At 42.1% G+C, this 15022-nt stretch overlaps 1 protein-coding gene across 8 annotated transcripts; it reads right to left on the minus strand.

The window, feature by feature from the left end:
- Positions 1-2223: 2223 nt before the first annotated feature.
- On the minus strand, positions 2224-10704 carry Asb8 (ankyrin repeat and SOCS box containing 8). 8 transcript variants are annotated; one of them, XM_004863091.4, is made up of 5 exons: positions 10593-10704; positions 9996-10097; positions 7559-7722; positions 5806-5910; positions 2224-3958 (listed from the first exon to the last, which is right to left on the minus strand). In XM_004863091.4, exons 3-5 carry the CDS (start codon positions 7685-7687, stop codon positions 3326-3328), a joined length of 867 nt encoding a protein of 288 aa, XP_004863148.1. In that variant the 5' UTR covers positions 7688-7722; positions 9996-10097; positions 10593-10704; the 3' UTR covers positions 2224-3325. The 8 variants fall into 8 exon arrangements, with proteins under 8 accessions (XP_004863148.1, XP_021098821.1, XP_021098820.1 ...); XM_004863092.4 differs by having other exon boundaries at positions 3140-3958; positions 7559-7718; XM_021243162.2 differs by lacking the exon at positions 7559-7722.
- Between the last annotated feature and the right edge of the window lie 4318 nt (positions 10705-15022).

Consider the following 15022-nt stretch of genomic DNA (forward strand, 5'->3'; position numbering starts at 1 on the left):
AGTGTCGTTTCCCCTCTTGTCATACACCCATTGCCCAGGGTTGTGTTTTTCCAGCCATCCCACAATCTGCTCTTTTAACACCCCCACCCCCCGCCCGAGTTTTTCCTTCTCTCCTTTTCCCCTGTATGCCTTCCTAGATGAAAGCCAAACTCCATCTGACAGAACCTGTATATTTTGAAATCCTGGAAAACACAGCCAGTCCTAGACCTGGTTTGGTGGGTCGGTTGGAAAGATGTCACTTCTTATTCAGTTGCACCCTGTCTTCCGTTCCATAGCAGCTCTTTCTTCCTCCTCATTACTGAAGTGCCCATGGGATGCAGTTGGTCCTCAGGATTGGGACTACAGATTGCACCCTAGGTTGACAGGGAGTGCCCTGTCTTAATGCCATGTTAAGCTTAGCCTCCAGTCACCAGGCTGTGGGCTGTGGCTCTCAGCACAAGCATGCACCTTCCTCCCAAGTTTCCTCACTTGCCTGATGAAGCAGGAAAGACATTCAGGGTACAGTAAGTCCCCATTTTAGGAACATTTGAGTTGTTGACTCACTTTGTTGGATTACAAATCCCAATTTATGAACATTCTCATGAAATGGAACTCATTCATTAAGTCGGGGACTTACTGTATTACAAGGGGTGGAGGAAGGGATTTTCTCTAATACATCGTTTTTGCTGGTGCCCAAAGTACGTATTAGTACTGTACCATTAAAACTGTTCTAAGTAGTCAGAGAAGGCTCATTGCCAGTGTCAGATATTAAAGCAGCCAGATGCTCTGTACAATTCTTTATGGGGAAAAGAAATTAACAGTAAACATCAAGTGCTTTGTTAGGCATTTTACATGTTATCATTGAATCCTACAAATAGCTTTATGGGGAGAGTGGTGACAGCCCATTTCAGATACAAGGACACAAGCTTGGAGGTGATGTCTCCCAGGTCATCTAGTCGAATAAAATTGGGAATCAAACTCAGTTCTGACTTTAAAGCCCATCCTCATTCCCTACCATGCTACTTCAAATCCAAAAAACCATAAAGGCTATGAGGATAAAGGGAAAGCTCAAGCATTTTACGTATTTATTTATAGTACAAAGGATAAAGTCCAGGGTCTTTGCCCTGAGCTTTATCTTAGCCCTTTAAAAATTTTGTTTTGAGATAGGCTTTTGCAAAGTCACTAAGTTGTCCAGACTGAGGTTGAATTTAAGATGATCTTGCCTCAGCCTTCTAGAGTGCTGGTATTTCAGGTGTGCAACACCGTGCCTGGCTTCAAGTGTTTTGAGTGCAAACTACCATTAATTTATAGATTCTCTTCTCTATCTTTAATCCTGGAGCTCTTTCCTTGAGAAAGATGAGAAGATGGATAGCTAGGTGGAAAGCTAATCACAGAAGAAAAATGTCACTGTGTAAACAGTAAAAAAGATTCAGGATCATATGATCTGAAGGAAAAAAACCAGTGAAGGCCACTTAGAAACAAAACCATGTAAGTACATGCCATTCCCCAGAGTGAACAAGGCAGGTGAAATTTTAAGATAAGTGGAGTTGAAGCACAATTTATTAGCCATTAACCGTGAGTGATTATGAAGTAACAGGAAAAAGGTAAAATCTTTCCCATATGGACGAAATATTCTTGCTTCCCAGACTGCCACTAGTGTCTATGATGAGAAATGAAATGACATCTAAAGCAATGGTTCACAAATCTAGACTGAAAGTGCAATTATGTGGGTTACCTTTTAAAATACTGATGCTCAGGCCCCCTTTGAGCCAATTAAATAAATCTCGGCATGGAGCCCAGACCTTAGTACAGTATTCAAAAAATCCCAAAAGGCAGCTCTAAAAACTAGGCTGGAATACCACTGTCTAAAGTACTGGCTCTCATTTCTGGCCATATACTAGAAACATCTGAAGAAATTTAACCCAGCCCTACCCAGGAAATTCTAAACAATTGGTATGGGGTGAAATCTCAGCACATGTTTTTTAAAAGCCTGGTGGCCTTAATGCGCAGCTGGGGTTGAAAACAAGAGCAATAATTCTAAATTTGGGGGGTGGTAGGTATAAAAGAAGGGAAGGCTTTTCAAATACCCTGCCCAGGCCTTTCTGTTTACTCCAACAATGCCTAGAATCACTGTTGCTGATGGCAGAGAAGTTGAAATAAAAACGTACACTCAAAAGCTAGGGAATAAAGAACTTTTGATAAACAGCAGGAGGAGAGAGTGGAGAAAAGTAGAAATTGCCAAACTTCTTTTTTTAGAACTTTAATGTCTTTTTTTTAATGGACAAAAGACAAAAGCATACATAGTTTTTCAATTAGCAGCAGATCCCATTCATTTTGTAGTTCCCAACCAGCTTTTTCAAAAAAGGTCAAATTTGCATAGTCATCTAAGATCAATAACAATTTGATCTAGTTTAGGAAAATAAGTGTTGAGTATCACTAACACAGATCTTGGTGGGCCATCTCAAGAGAAGCTCTGATATGTTCTTTGCTCATTCCCTTCCCAATCCTACCCCCAAACAATGCCTTTTATTCAAAATCAAAGGTTCCAAGACAATGGAAAGAAAAACAGCTCCAATCTCTAAGCAGAGAGAGTTTTCCATAGGGAATGAAGAAGACTCACGGGAAAAGGTAGCCCAGCCTATCCTCCCTCAACTTCAGCTGAGGTGCAGAAAATGTCTGCAAATTGGCTTTCGGGAAGAGAGCCATTTTAGAATGGCTCAGGACTTTGAGTACTTACGATTGCTTAGAATCTACTCTCTTCAATGTAGAAAGCAGCAAGACACCTTTGTGAAAGCACATTGCTGAAGGACTCTAACCCTTTCTGAATGCCCAATTTTGAATCTGCACAACAGGGGTTGCAGTAACTTCATCCTTGGGACACAATTATTGTTAACTGGATGTGTGATCTTTCTTCTTCACACATCAATTATAAAGGTCAGAAAGGGTTTTCTTGAAGTGTTAAACCACACCACCCCCACCCCCACCCCCTCCCCGAAAACCACACACATACTCTCTAAACATTTCACTTGCCTAGAGAAATTCAGTTGCAGACTTGACCCTTTCCTTAAGGGGCGGTGGAGTGGGAAGATCTCTTCTTCTGCAGAGCGCAATATAAAAAAGCCAAGTAAGCAATAAAGAGCAAACAAAGTGAGGGCTTTTTTGGTTTGGTTGCTGGGTATGGGGAGAGGAGGCGGTGAGAAGGTTACTGCCGTGACGCATTGCCTTGAAGTCTGTGAACCACACAACTGGAACAGATGCTTTTCTGTTTTCCATGAAAAAAAGATGGTGCTGCAGGACAAACCTCACCCAGAATTGCCTGCATGGTGGTGGAAGTGTCTCCTCTGGGCTATTCTACAAGTAACAGATATTCCTGCAAAGAAGCTGGCAGTGGAAGGCCCTTCACTGCACCTGGCAGATACTGGAGTCCCAGGCTACGGCGCACAGCATAGCGTGAGAGTGTTTTCAGAGTTCCTGGCGCTGAACACAGCCCAGTCAGTTTTTCACACAGCAGCTGGTCTTTGGCCACCTCTTGTGGCATGATGCCATTTTTCCTTAATTCAAAGTGTCCAACAGCTCTGTGGAGAAGCTCAAAGCACGAGTCCTCCTTCTCGGTTCCAAGTCCCCTGACTAGCAGAGCCACTAGGCGGGAGATGGGCGTCTGGCCTTTTAGGTTGATGACTCTGACCTCTGCGCCATAATCGAGAAGGATGCTGATGCTCTCAAGATTTCCCTTCATGGCAGCCCAGCTGAGTGGTGTGTCATTGTTGTAATCCAGGGCGTTGACGGAGGCCCCGCTCTCTAGGAGAGCCCGCACACATTCAGCATTGTTCTTAAAGGCGGCCCAGTGAAGTGGGGTATCTCTGTTGCCATCCAGAGCATTGGGGTTTGCACCATACTCCAACAACACCTCCACACAAGCCTCATCCTTCTCTGCTGCATAGTGGAGGGCTGTTCGGTTGTAACCATCCAGGGCATTCACCTGTAAGAAAGGAGGAACTAGGTTAGCAGTAGATAAAACTACTGAGAGGAAAAAAGGAATGCAGCAAGAAACTTTTCCTATGCAATGCTCTGGGCAAGACAATCCAAAAGCAATTCCCAGGGAATCTTGGTGATTAAGAAAGACACATGACAGGAGCTAAGAGCAAGTGGAAAAGTACTATCCCAAGACTATCAACCCTATGTGCACTGATCAGCAGGTGTGGATGATTTGGGGTGCTGTGGCAACACTTGGTTCGGTTTTCATTAGAATCTCTACCACAGAGTAAGGGGTCAAGTAGGAAAAGATGAAGTCCAAGGCTTTGAAACTGCTCTGAAATCACTAGGGAGCTGCTTGAATAGAGTTTTCTGTATTACTTTATCTTTCCTGGCTCTGCATTCTACTCCCGAAGGCAACCAAAATGAAAAATAATGAGGCCAAAGCTCTGCCCATACAGTTTTACTATGTTCTTTCACCATGCTTGAAATGTTAAAGTCAGCTCTTTGCAAAAATATGCTGTGGAAAGCATGCAGAAGAAAGCATCATGTGGAGAGAAGAGCACAAATCCTCCAATACTGGAAAAGCAGCCAGCTTGCTCAAAGTTAGTATCCCCTGTGATTGTTTAATTTCAAATTTATAACAGCATGTATCTCCTCCCATAAAACAAAATACAGCAAAACTGAAACATCTAAGTGAGTCCAATTTTTATTTGGCTAGATCTCCCTCCTCCCCCAATATTTTCACTTTGATCAGTGGTTTTAATCACTTTAGGGTAGAATCAGTTTTCCCTTCAGGGTCAGTCACTCACTACAAACGCCATGGAATAGCTAGTGACAAGGAAGGAGCAGCATGGCTGTGTGGAGGTGAGGTTGGTAGGGCCTGGCCCTGAGGCCTCCTGGCACCCGTGCTGGGGCTGCACTCTGGCTCGCTCCATGGTTTGTCTGACTCAGCACCTCGGGACACACATCCTCAAGGCTGCTCACACACGGTCAGAACTGCTAGTTGATTCATTTAATACACATTGACTTAGCAATTACTACACACTATATTTCAAATACTTTATAACCTATGAAAAAGATACCATTATCATCCTTTTATAGATGGGAAAATAGGCAAAGAAAGGCTTAAGGAATGTGTTCAAGGTCACACTCCTGGAAGGGATCGAACTGGAATATGAATCCCATGAAATAATGACTGCAGTCTATTGCTTTAATTATTCACTATATTATGCTATTTTGTGTCTACTTTCAAAAATTAATTTTTGGTTTTTATCTTAAGATAGATTAAAAGGAAGACAAGAAGATATATTAAAACAAAATAACTAGTGGGCATAAATAGCACAAGTAGCGCAATCTTGAGGAAAGGGCTACTTTATGATAATTATCTCCCCAATTATATCCAACTGGCAGTAGGTTTCAAATGGTTTAGATTTAATCAGAATTGAGGGCCTTCTGCACTTACAGCTCCTGGACGGTCAACAGGCAAGGAGAGGATACAATAAAAAGAGAAACAACCCCAAGAGGTAAGCTAGGAGAGAAGGGAACCATGGACAGAATAAAGGGAAGACAGAAAGGAAAATGAATGAAATTCTTAGGATTTTTTTTTTGCAGTATCAGGGATTGAACTCAGGACCTTGCACTTGCCAAGCAGGCACAGCGCCACTGAGCTAAATCCCTGGGTCCCCTAAGGATTATTTTATAGATTTACCATTTCATTTTCCCTTTAATATCAGCTATGCCAATGTTAACATGAGTTAGAAGGTCAGACCAGAAGGGCAAAGAGAAAATTCTAAGAAAATATGAAGCTCAGATTTCAACAAATTGTTAATGTAACAGTCTTGAGAACACTACCTCAGCTCCTTTTTCCAGGAGTAACTCCACACAGTCAGCATCTGATACCATACAGGCACAGTGCAGGGGCTTCAGGGTGCCATGGGTACAGTTCACATCTGCTCCCTGTAGGAAGAAGTAAATTTCAGTCAGTGTGCCCAGCTCTGGCTCATCCAGCAAGATAGACTCAGACCTGGGGGAAGAGTTCTAACCTTGACTAGTCTGTAAATGTACTACTGTTTCCTGATTTCTATTTACATTAATTAAATAATATTCTAACGCCATTGTCTAAACCAGAGGACTACCGTGAAAAGGAAGGAAAGGAACTGTTAGTTCCTTAGATCAAGTTATTAAGTTTCTCCACAAATTAGCCTGCCAAGATGGTCACTTGTACATCATTGAAGACAAAACCTTATCTGTAAAACCCATGAGAACCTTATCATCAGGCAGGAAAGATGGACCAGAGATCTACTTTCTGTGGCTACCATGTTCTGAAAAAGTCATGAGTCTGTCCGACTGTCAGAACTGGCATACACTTTTTGCCATTCAACAAATGACCATCACTAGCAGTAGTGTTATTATGTTATCATCTTTTTTTTTTTTTGGTACTGGGCATCAAACTTGGGTCCTTGTGGTTGAGAGGCAGGCAATGGAACCACTGAGCTAAATCCCCGGCTCATTATGTTATCATCTTAATGTTATTTTTGTTTATTTATAAACATCACCAAGGTGGTCTATTAGTCTCAGCATTCTCTGCCACCTATTCCAAATCAAGTGTTTGTATTCCTAATATGAAGGAGACGGAGATACCAGTCAGATGAAAGTCACCGAATGACTCAGCAGCAGAGCTAGAATTAGAACGTGACAAAGTTGCTACTGCTGAATATTCTGATCCCACTTTTGCTGAGAATAAGCTCACGCTGTATGCCCTCCTTCTGCAGCTGTGCCACAAAACTGTGAAGCAGCTACAGAGCTCAGGAATATAAATCAGAATACTACAGTAGTTAAAAGATGGTTACATTTTCCAGTGGAAAAAAAATCTCTGTAACTTCTCTTCAACAGGAATAATAACAATTGGGTACCAGAGACCTTGTAGGATACTAGTCATATAACAGAATTATTGAACAGCAGTGGCAAAATACCAGATAAAGTGTTGTCTTCATCTATAATTACCATGTATTTTAGACGTGAGTGTTCTCTACCAACTAGATCTGGCAGCTGTTGTAAGATAAAGAAAAGTGAACTCTCTCCACGTAGTTATCATACCCAGGTATGGAGAAAAGCTCACAAGAATCTGAAAGACACCTCTGGTTTGCCTACCTTTTACCACCCTTAGTAAGACATGTATAAAGACTTTGAGCTCAAAGGCTTCCATATGTACCATATCCAGAGAGTGATTTTACAAAGAACATGAGATTAAGGTTATCTAGAACATATTTCATGAAGAAAACCATCAGATACCCACAGTGAAAGGGAGAAAGCAAGCTAAGCAAAATGTAGGTGAAAATATATTTTAATGGTCAAGTTAATATATATATATATACATATATATATATATATTTTTATTTTTGGTACCGGGGATCGAACTCAGGTCCTTGCGCTTGCGAGGCAGGCAGCAGAACCACTGCGCTAAATCCCTGGCCCTCAAGTTAATATATTTAAGAAGACTGTTAAGACTGTGATCTTGTACTAAGTCAAAGCTGCAAATCTGTAATCTATTAAGATTTACCAGCAATTTTTTCATTTCCTCTCTGCAAGGACACAGCACACTCACCCCTCTGATGAGGTCCTCTACATTATCATGTGGGAAGGAGCGGATGGCAGCGATTGTTCGGATTAAGCGTTCTGAGAGAGAGTATTTGCTCTGAATGCTCTGCATAATATACCACATACTGGAACTCATCAAGGCTCAAAGTGTGTTCACATGCTCCAGACTGCCTGAAACAAAGAAGTTTTAGGCATATACCATATCACTGAGCACATCTGTCCTTAGGTTTAAGCATTCTCTAGGCCTTCCCAATATTAAAAGCAGATGTCAAGGAGAACAGTGATTTACTCCATTTCTGTAATCATAAGGAGCTAGATTGTAATAGTTTCTAGGGTTCTGAGTAAACCTGGATGCAAATGCTCTGGCCTTCAGGATCTCTGTTCTACTCTCTAACCTAGGCTAGCATAAATTTCCCTGCAAGTATGATACTAAGATGTCCATGAAGCCCTGTGTGGTTTATAAGACTAGTTAAGGAACAAGATTTTTTTAAAGCTGAGGATAACCCTAAAACATTCTTTTTTTCCTCTGAATTTTTGTTATTTATCACCATCACCTTTAGACTTACAGTACAGTTATGTACATATGTGTTCCTCCATCTAAATTGTAATCAACTGGAATCTACTTTTTTTTGGGTACTGGGGATCGAACTTGGGAACTTGGGCTTGCGTGGCAGGCACTGGAACCACTGAGCTAAATCCCCGGCCCTGTTCTCTACTTTTTTGTTCATGTAATTAACAAATATTGGTTGGATGACTAAGTACAAGGTATGCAAGTGATTGTTACCTGTGAAAAGAGAGGGGAAAGTTACAAATACACTTATCTTAATGATAAGGCATCTGTGAAAGATAAAAAACAAGAAATATTTGAGGTAATATTCTAAAATAAGAAAGAAAGCAAAAGTGTAACTATTATGGAGTCATCTACTTAAAATTAGAAAAACAAACCAAAATTCACAACAACAAGCACTTTCAGTTTTAGGAAAATAAGCAGATTTTTAAATGATTTTTTTTTTTTTTTGAGACAGAGTCTTGGTATGTATTGCAGTCTGGCCTTAAACTCACAGCAATCCTCTTGTCTCTGCTTCTCGAGTGCTACGATTACAGACCTGTGCCACTATGCTTGGTTTAAAAATGATTTTGAATGTTAAAAATTGACAATTTATGACAACTGAGAAATAGATTTGGGCAATATGTTTAAACCACAATATTGCTGAATTCTAGGATGACAGAAGAAAATACTGTCATGCGATATACTTGAATTCAAATACTTGGATTCAACCATGATAAAAATTTTGACTATACAAGATGCTAGTTAGGGAATATGTAAAGTTATAGCCAGTAAAATGATTCGTTTCCGTGAAAAAGTGAATATCAAAAACTGTAGAGATCCAGGCGCGTTGGCTCATGCCTGTAATCCCAGCACTCAGGAGGCTGAGGCAGGAGGACTGCTGTGAGTTTGGAGCCAGTCTGAATTATAGTGAGACCTTGCCTCAAAAAACCATAAATAAATAAATTAAATTAAATAAACTGTAAAGAAAATATAATGTGTAATACCAACTCTTTAGGTGTAACTGCTTAGGAATCTATATTCTTACTAAAATATATGTTTCTTAGGAGTAAAGATTTTTTTTTTCAGTATTACCTGGCATAAGATAGGTCCTCAATAGTTGAACCAATGAAAAGCTTATTATTTAAAATTACAATAAATTCAAAGCTTGCAGTAAGTAGCAAGCATGTTATGTATATGATGATTACTAAGGGAAAAATCTAAAAATTGTCATTTTATAACATAAAATTTTGCTTTTTGTGACAGGGTAACCCTTTATACATTTTATGACATATTAACTCCACTAATTTCTTTTTGCTAATTAGTAATTATTTGTATCTATAATACACACAGGTCTGGGGATAAAGCTCAGTGATAGAGCATATGCTTAGCATTTACAAGGTCCTGGGTTCAATCCCCAACACCTATGTATATGTAAATGCCAACCCTAACCCTACACACAGACACACACACACACACTCTCATACATATCTCAAATTCCTGAGACTTCTTTGTGGGGGAGGGGCAAAAAGGTCCATTTGAGTTGGTGATTCCAGGAATAAGGGGAAAAAAAAAAAAAGTAGGGCCGGGGATTTAGCTCAGTGGCACCCCACCTGCCTGGAAAGCGCAAGACCCTGAGTTCAATCTCCGGTACAAAAAAAAAAAAAAAAAAGCATCTAAAGTGGGCTTGGAGAGAAGTGTTTCTGCAGTTTGTGCGACACGATAATTTTAAGGAATTAAATACTGATTGATTTTTAGGGTGCTCTTGGCCTCCAGGCTAAGAACTCCTCGTAAGAATGACCAGTAGTTCTCTCCTGCTGCCTTGAAGCTCCAGGTGAGGGTTAAACTCTGGGGCAGGTGGACAGGAAGGGCTAAGGAGATCTAAATCCATCCTCACTCTGGAAAGTAGCCTGTGCGTGGTTTGTCTCCTGATGGGCCCTTCCCTCTGCTGGGGCTGAAAGCGCCTTCCGCCACACCCCGTTTTCTTTCTCTGCGGGATCTAGAGAAAACATCAAAAGGTTTAAAAAAAATTTTTTTTTTAATTGCGAAGCTAAAATTCAAGCGGAAGAGAGACGGCACTACGGCCTGGGCCTCCCTCGCTCCGCCTCTCCGGGAGCCAGAGGCTCCCCGACCCCACTGCACCTGCTGCAGGAGGGCTCACAGCAGCGTCGCCTTGCCAAGGCCAGGGGGCGGAGGGCAAGGGCACGAAATGCAAGGTCGTGTGGTGTCACTTTCTGCATGGGCTCCCAACACATCGCAGCAATCCCGGCAGGTCTCCCGGTGACGGCAATAAACGGGAGTTGGGCAATCCGTGTCCCGGGAACCCCAGGCGCAGCCCAACCCCCTCTCATCTCCTCTAAGACCCGGAAGAATGTCTTGGCCTCGAGAGCTCGCAGACCTCGAGTGCAGTGCAGTGGAGGAAGCGTAACTGGGCGCTGGGCGCTCGGCTCGGGGCCCTAGCTGCGGACCTTCGCGCACAGAGGACCGCACTCACCGAACCGCAGGTTGAGCTGGGTCTGCAAAGCCGCTGTCAATGCGTGACCCGGAAGCAGAAACTCCAGGTGGCAGGGCGCGTTCATTTACGGGACTAAAGGACCGAGTAGGAGGGGCGCCTGCGCACTGACCAGTCGCAGAAAGCCGGGCGCGCCCGCGCAGACACAGGCAACGTACTCTATCCCCCTCGGCTTTAGCTAGCTGCTTTCTTTCTTCCCTGGCCCAAAAGCTGGGAAAGTAGGCGCGATCTCGCGCTGTCGGTCACAGGCTTGGGGCTCGGGCCCTGGTCCGGCGGCAGTAAAGAAGCTCACGAACCCTGGCTGTCAGGCTAGTTCTGTATAGCTGCGCCGGAGTGGCCCGGGCCAGGAGTGGATCCATCCCACCACTCTCCTCTGCTACCCATTGTCTGCACCGGAGTTGGACTCCGGCACCTCATTCGCACAATGGTCCCAGACTTGCTACACTAAACACCGCTTTTGTGCACCAACTCCGCACTGGTTCAGTCACTTAGGAAATGAAACTGTTAGTAAGGAGTGTCTTCGGCAAACAAGCACTAGCCGCATTATTCATGATGTCGGAATGAGCCTATACCCCAAAGAACTCTCATGGATGTTGTCCACCCTCTTTCAAAGTGAACGATAGACAAGACAATCACAACCACCTAAGAAGTGTAGAATTAAAAATATTGAGGGCTAAAAAGCTGTAAATGTTGACTATAACCCTTCCCACGCAGAGATTCTGACACCTCTAAGTGATGTAACTTCCAGTACAAAGCATAAGCACTTCAAAGTCACCACAGCACATGGTGATGCATGAAAAGAGTGAAGCAGCCCACACAGGCCGACGGTAAGCGCTGCGATCTTACTGGCTGCCTGCTAAACCAACGGTGCCCCAGCATCTACTCCCCATAACTTGGTCCAAAAACACCAAAATCAAACCAGTTGAGATCAAAGGAGGCTGCAGGTACTGCATGTGTATCCGTGAGGGGATGGGAACTGACAGCTCTGGACCTATCTTGAAGGGTGAGCCTTCTCTGAGTCTTTGAGGTTTCAAACTCAGGAATTTTGCCATGCAGGAATGTGTCCCACCTCCTGCCGCCATACCGTGGTGAGATTGTCTAAGTTTTCAAAAGAAGCTGAAATCCAGATTTTAAAAAAGGAAAATAAATTCTACCAAATTGCATATATTGGCAATTTTAAAAAATAGAATCATTTTTAAAAGCAAATAACATTTGGCCTGCAAGTCACCTCTTCCAGACCCTGGATTAAAGGCTATTTTGGTCATTGGCAGCTCTGTGAGTGAAGGATTGAAGGCAGCCCTTTGGTTGTGAGGGGTCTGGAGGGTTGACTTGAAGCTGTAATTACATATTAACTATATTGGTTTTTAAAATTTAATTAATAGATTTGCTTGAGAAAGTTTGAAGAAACCCAACTGAGATTACATGGAGATTAGAGATCCCCACCCCTTCAACCATTCCAAGGTTCAAATTCAATGTATGGTAGCATTTTGTTCAAATTCAGTGTATGTAGCATTTTAATTCTGTGCTTCTTGCTTCTAAACTACAAATCTATATTAAGGCCCTAAAGAATACTAAACTTCCAAACACAGAAACTAGATATACTTGAGTTGATGCTGATCCAAAGTGAGGGAATATATTCTGAGAATTTAAGTCCTTCCTGGTCACCAGTGGGGAAAGCCACAGAAAAAAATTAAGCCACCTCCGTGTCTTATCCAGGCTTAAACTCTTTTCAGTCAATGTCTCTCAAATTCCCATCTGTGTCTAAAACTGTGTGATTCACAGGATAGCCCAAGGGTGCATTTTCTCCTAGTCCTCCTTGGATCCTATTTGGCTGAAAGAGGTATAATAATTTCATTCCTTGATAACATGGGCCCAAACCTGCCAAATCACCTTTTTTCCAGATTCAGTAAGGTGATGCTCTGCTTGCTTTCATTCATCGTTGTCTCAGAGTGGAGGAACAGCTTCACACAACTGACCTGTTGACTTCTTCTCTGGCCTTCATCCTATTAAGTTAGCTTAATTACTCTAGGAGAGGCCACTGCTCAGTCTCTGAGAATCCACTGTAGCAAAGGAGCTCCCCACCTGGTTACAGCAGAGATGATACAGTCAAAACAGCTGTAAGTACTACACCTGAAGGGTGGTATCCACCCCCAACGCCTAGGCCAGGTTTTGTGCCTTGGCAGCTCTTGTTTAATGCCATGTGCCAACCAGGGTGGTAGAAAGAGTATGAGACTAGAGTATCAGCTCAGAGATTGATGAGTTATTTCATTGCATTTCTCTGAGTACTAATTTTATAATTTGTAAAGTAAGAGTGTTGGCTAAAATGATCTGTAAATATTCTTCTGTTTCAATAAATTCTGATTCAACCTAGTTCCAAAGTCACAGTGCAAGGCAGGCACAATGCCACTGAGCTGAATCCCTAGCCCTCATCTTGTTTTTATTACAAAAATGTTCAAACGTACAGAAAAATTAGAAAGAATAATGAAGTCCTTATGTTCATTACTGTATTTTATACATTTTTGCCAAAAGTTTAAAATCTAATTTTATTCTTTGTTATTTGGTCATTTTAGGTATTTTCATACAAACTACTCAAACAATATGAGCAATTCCTGCAGCTTTAGGGGATGTTTTACTGTGAAGTCTTAATTTGGCATCTCATAACTTTTCCAAAAACCTGAAATAGCTAATGTGAATTTATCCATTTCTTCTTTGAAAAAAATGACTTTCCCCACTGTATTGTTTCATTTCTCACATTTCTTGCTTGGTAAATGCTAAGGTATACAAGTTCTGAGATGTATCAGTATTTAATCAATGTAAGACTGATTGATTGGAGTGTGCCAGGGCGTGGTAAAATAAGCTTCCCTCTAGGTTATTTTAAAGCATCCCCGACAATACACTGCACAACAAAAGTTTGTTCAGATCCATCCATTCACCAAACATTTACTGAGCACTTTACTTTGTTCCAGGCTCTGTGCTCAGCTGTATAGGGAAGACAGAGATGGAGAGGCACAGTTCCTTATTGTCAAGGTTTGGGAGGTGAATATGAGCATAGTCAATTGCAATTAAAGATGGTTACTCAAAAAGGCTTTTAAGTACAAAGTCAACGTAGAACAGTTCTACCTTATGATCTCCAGAGAGTGTAGAGAGACAGAGACTTATAAAATACAGAGCCAAACTAGCTCTTTCCTATGAATTAGAGAAGGCTATAGCCACAGAGTAGCTGTGAGATCCACCAGTACTCGTGGATCAGCAGGGTTGATGAATGTGTGAATGTTTACCTGCACTAAATGTGGCCCATAGAGGAAGGAGACAACATGGGGTTGCCTTTGGCCTATTCAAAAGAGATATCTAAGAACGGGAAGGGATTCAGTGGCCAGAAGTTAGAGATGGACACAGGAATCTTAAAATCTAGAGCTTATCACAGGCCACCACTTGCTTCTATTTTGTCTGGGCCAGAGGGACTCACGTAAGGGACCACTGATGATAGATGTATTAGTAAGCTTTCTATTACTGGGACAAAATATTTGAGGAAAAACAGCTTGAATGAGCAAAGCTTTATTTTGGCTCATGGTTTCAGGGGTTTCAGTCCATGATCAGCTGGCTCCATTGTTTCTGGCAAGAGAGCCAGAGAGGAAGAGGCCAGGCAGGGATAAGACAGTTCCCAGGGCCGGGAATTTAGCTCAGTGGTTCTGGTGCCTGCCTTGCAAGTGCAAGGTCCTGAGTTTGATCCCCAGTACCAAAAAAAAGAAAAAGAAAAAGACATAGTTCCCACAGGCATACTCTTATGAGCTGCTCTCTTCAACTACATCCTACCTCCCAAGTTTCCATCACCTCCCAATAATGCCATCAAATTATGAATCTATCAATGGACTGATCCACCAGTGAAGTTAGAGTCCTCATGATCCAATCACCTTCCAAAAGCCCTATCTCGGAACACTGCTACTTTGGGAACCAAGGATTCAACACATGAGCCTTTGGGGGAAGATTCCAGACACATATTCTAACCACAAGAATCTTCAAAGAAACTTTAAAAGCTCCTTTCAAAGAAAAAGTCAGTTTTAACCATCAGCCAGATATAGACCTAGCCTACCAAAGAACTGCCCCTCCCCTCAGCCATCCCATCTCCTCCCGCTTTTACACAAGCAGATCAAGCAGCAGTTAGCTAGTGCAGGAGGGGTAAGTTTAGGAGAGAGCTGAAGGCAGATGGTCACCAGCCCCAGGCCTTATATGGCAGATGGGGAGTTCTGTATTAGATTGATAGTTTAAAATGAAAACTGAAGTATTTGGTTACCTTTTTGAACTGGATACATTCTAACTACTAAATCTAGACTGTCTCTTTTATTTAAAGTGGCTATTACTTAAAGGATTGTCAGTTATCAAAGAGTGTACCAAAAAGTCAGGGATCTGCCCAA

The sequence above is a fragment of the Heterocephalus glaber genome, unplaced genomic scaffold (assembly GCF_053883595.1).
Source record: "Heterocephalus glaber isolate CG9 unplaced genomic scaffold, H.glaber_assembly_v1.0 deba00001733, whole genome shotgun sequence".
NCBI classification, from domain to species: Eukaryota; Metazoa; Chordata; class Mammalia; order Rodentia; family Bathyergidae; genus Heterocephalus; species Heterocephalus glaber.